The sequence below is a fragment of the Euprymna scolopes genome, chromosome 1 (assembly GCF_053919585.1).
Source record: "Euprymna scolopes isolate OS-2025 chromosome 1, ASM5391958v1, whole genome shotgun sequence".
NCBI classification, from domain to species: domain Eukaryota; kingdom Metazoa; phylum Mollusca; class Cephalopoda; order Sepiida; family Sepiolidae; genus Euprymna; species Euprymna scolopes.
Window position 1 is genome coordinate 69,102,868 of NC_136482.1, and position 3,510 is coordinate 69,106,377.

Sequence of the window (3,510 nt, forward strand, 5' to 3'; positions counted from 1 at the left end):
CATCTCCCTTCATAATTATCCCGCTAATTAAGTCCCTGATAGTAGCCCCTCCTTCAAAGTGGCACTGTGCCTTGTTTGGGGTGAAAATTGAATAAATAAAAAAAAAATTGATGTTAGAGTTTTCTTTTAATGTTTGGTCAAGGCATAGTGAATTATTTTTTAATGGTCAATTGGCATTTTCCATGCTAAAATTACATGCTTTTCAACATGTGAAGCCGAAGAAAGTATTTTTACGATTTCGTTTTGTTTCTGATTTTGCTAAACAGTTCCGAATCACTTAAAGATGGAATGTATTTTTTATGAGCACACACGCACCCTGTTGGGACGGTTATCGTTTCCGGTTCGTAGACAAAGAAGCCATCAGCACAGACAGACGTATTGTTAAGGAACAGCATTTCAGTGTAAACGAGTTCACAACTGTTCATTCCGTCCGATCCAATGCAATCGTCACAACGACAAATCGCCTCCTTTCTTACTGACGGGAACAGGTGATAATCTGTGATGAGCTTCGTATACCAAGGGCAGATAGATCGGTCCCGAGTCTCGCCGCTGATTGGTAACTCCTTTGGACATGTGATATTTTCAACTGTATTCGATGACTTGGTAATCGAATGTGTGGTATACCCACTCAGAAGAAAGTCCTTATTGTTGCTGGTTGCTGCAACCACTCTGTCATAGTGAACCTTCAGATCGGCCGGTTTTTGGCATTTGGTGATATTTGGGGCACTTGACACACTTATCATCATTCCAAACAAGAAAACAGCCGAAGAAATAGTGACCTGATATTGGAAATAAAATATATATACATAAGTTTAACGTTGTTGAAATATCATAAATATGCACTTCAATGTAAGATAACAAAATTTAAAAATATTTAGTTATATAATCTTAACCAGAGAAGGAAGAATGTACAGAAATTTTAAAGACATAGATTATCAAACAATTACATATGAATATGTAGGAGACTAACCCCCCCCCAAAAAAACCACTACGTTCGTAATTTTAGTCCTAAAATCAACCGCAAAATAAAATATTTCACCCAAATCAGGGAATTCTTCAATGTTATGGAAACTTGTCTGCTTAAATAAAATGTTGGAATTGGGCATTTTCTCACGACAAAAAAGTGCAGAAAAAATGCAGCAAATATAAACCACGCCAGGGTTTTCCAGGCGAATCCAGCAGAAAAAGCAAATGGAACAGAACTCTAAAAGAAGTCTACATTAAAAAAAGTAATTCATTGCATAATCTTGATATATTTAAAGCAGTTTTATTAGAAATTTGATTTCAAGATATTGGTCTACATCTATGCTGGCAATTAGATTATATCGATAATCTTTGTTCCACAGCAGGTTTCTCTTCGAGTCTTGCAAGAAGCATTTCCACAGACACCAAATGATGTACTTTTAAAATTGCTGTTGATACTGGAGGGCTAGCTTGGAAAAAATGCATCATTAATCATTTGGAAATCGATGGTGATTTTCAATGTCCGTATGCATGAAATACGTAATTTTCTTAGTTATACTCTTGTACCATATTTGGATTGGTGGTAATTTTCTTCTAAAATGATGTTTTTTTATTTTCTGCATGGCCCTAGCCTCGATTTGCAACATAAGACTATCTTTATACTCTGACCGTCACTAGAAAGATTATTTATCCAAAAGGGAGGAACGCCTTTCCTCAATAACACAACACAGTCCCCTTTTAGCGCCAAGAAAGTTTTACGGAATTCTTCAATTCGACTTTTAAAATGCTATTTATTGTTAATATAACTTATTTAGAAAACATTACTAAAATGAGGACGAACTGTTAATTGAAAACTTTTGGTGAAAAAAAAATGATTTTTTTAGGTTACTTGCTTCCAGAAATATGAAGCCGTCCATCGTTCTCGACCTGTAGAAAGGACTAAATTTTATGGAGGTCAGGCGGTCAGTTGCTGTTTGAAGTTAATGCGTCTTAATCTTTTGCCAGTTTAAAGCTACAATCAGATTACGAAGTATCAAGATAGAAGACACAAGTCAGCCATTTATAAAATACTAGGCTGAAAAGTAAATTAGAAACATTCCCGACTTTATAAATGATTAATCAATTTCGGAAAAGTTCTTTTATGAGTCTTTAGCCGGTTAAAATAGTTTTTAAGGAGTCAAAAATGGGTCAAAATTGATTTTTTATATACATTTTGTACATTCATCTTAGTTTATTTTTAATTATTAATTGCTCCATTTGCGTGTCACGTTGGTACAGTGGTAATGTCACCAGCTTTGAATGCTACAGTTTTACTTTCGGTTTCGATTCTAGCTGATGGCACCCAAATACTTTTTGTTTTACTTTTGAAATAACGACTCAAGTATTTGTTCTGATACTAAACTTCACTTTTTTGTTCTCGGTTAGTGAAGGAGAAATCCTTCATGACTGAGAAAATTTTTATTTTTGTTCCTATCCAGAGTGCCCCATTTTGGGAAGTTGAATTGTCTTCAAATTCAAAACCGAACTTGTGTCCTACTCTGACCTCGTGGGGGGGAGCAAGTAAATAGGAATAATATATACGAAATTTGGACAAATTAAAATAGTATATTTAAGCGTATTTTTCGACCGGGCAAAGTCGGGCCCTCCCCCTACTAGTACTGAATAAAATAAATATTTTTCTTTTTTCTTTTCTTTTCCCATCCTTTTCTTCCTTCTTTTCTTTTTTTCCTATATGTTTTTACCTCAATTTCTTTTCTTTATTTCAATACAAACCTTACACTCACCTCTCTTTTTTCTGTCTTGTTATCATTTTTTAATTCTGAATGACACGTGATGGGGCTTCCTGATGAATTTTTAATGCTTCTAAATCTATTAATAATTTTCATTACGGACTAAACTTTTGTATAAGCAATATCGCCTGAAGAGGTCTTTATCATTGGATCTTTTTAAAGCTTTTTTTTTTTTAAATCAATTTACGTTATTTCTTTTGGAATACGGTACTTTCTGCTCGTACCGGAAACGTATGCTATACCTATTTTTCTTTATTTTGATTTTTAATATAGGGGAAATTGCAGACAAGCACCATAAAATAAAATTCTTGAAAAACATGTTGAAATTAAAAGACAAAAAAAACCCTAAAAAACAAAACAAAACAAAAAAACAAAACAAAATATATTTCACGTATTTACATAGATATTTATATAAAAGATGGACTGTATAAAATCTCACTATAAATGAAAACCGGAAGTAGGCTTTGGGTTTACTTTCGTCAGCCTCGTAACTCTCGCTTTTCTTATTTTGTACTTAAGTCCTTACAATTATTGAACGGTGTTTCTGAAAAGGGGGATTAATTGCTATTTTTTTGGGGGGTGGGTGGGTTGGAATCTCTCCATCTAACACTTGTTAGTTTTCGACCCTGAAATGGTATTTTTTTCTAAGCTCATTACATTAAGTGCCCTCATGCTTTGTCTGAAGCGATTTCCATAATAAAGTTTAACAAAATAAATATAAACTATGCCATTATCACGTTAAAACACTGGTTGCCAT

General features: G+C 33.8%; 1 protein-coding gene across 1 annotated transcript; it reads right to left on the minus strand.

Moving 5' to 3' along the window:
• Positions 1 to 230: 230 nt before the first annotated feature.
• LOC145280374 (interleukin 17-like protein) lies at positions 231 to 743 on the minus strand. Its single transcript, XM_080132148.1, has one exon. The coding sequence runs from the start codon at positions 741 to 743 to the stop codon at positions 231 to 233; it is 513 nt and encodes a 170-aa protein (XP_079988274.1).
• Positions 744 to 3,510: the final 2,767 nt, after the last annotated feature.

Coding starts and splice junctions, on each gene's coding strand:
- LOC145280374 (XM_080132148.1), bottom strand. CDS start 743: ATGATAAGTGTGTCAAGTGCCCCAAATATCACCAAATGCCAAAAACCG.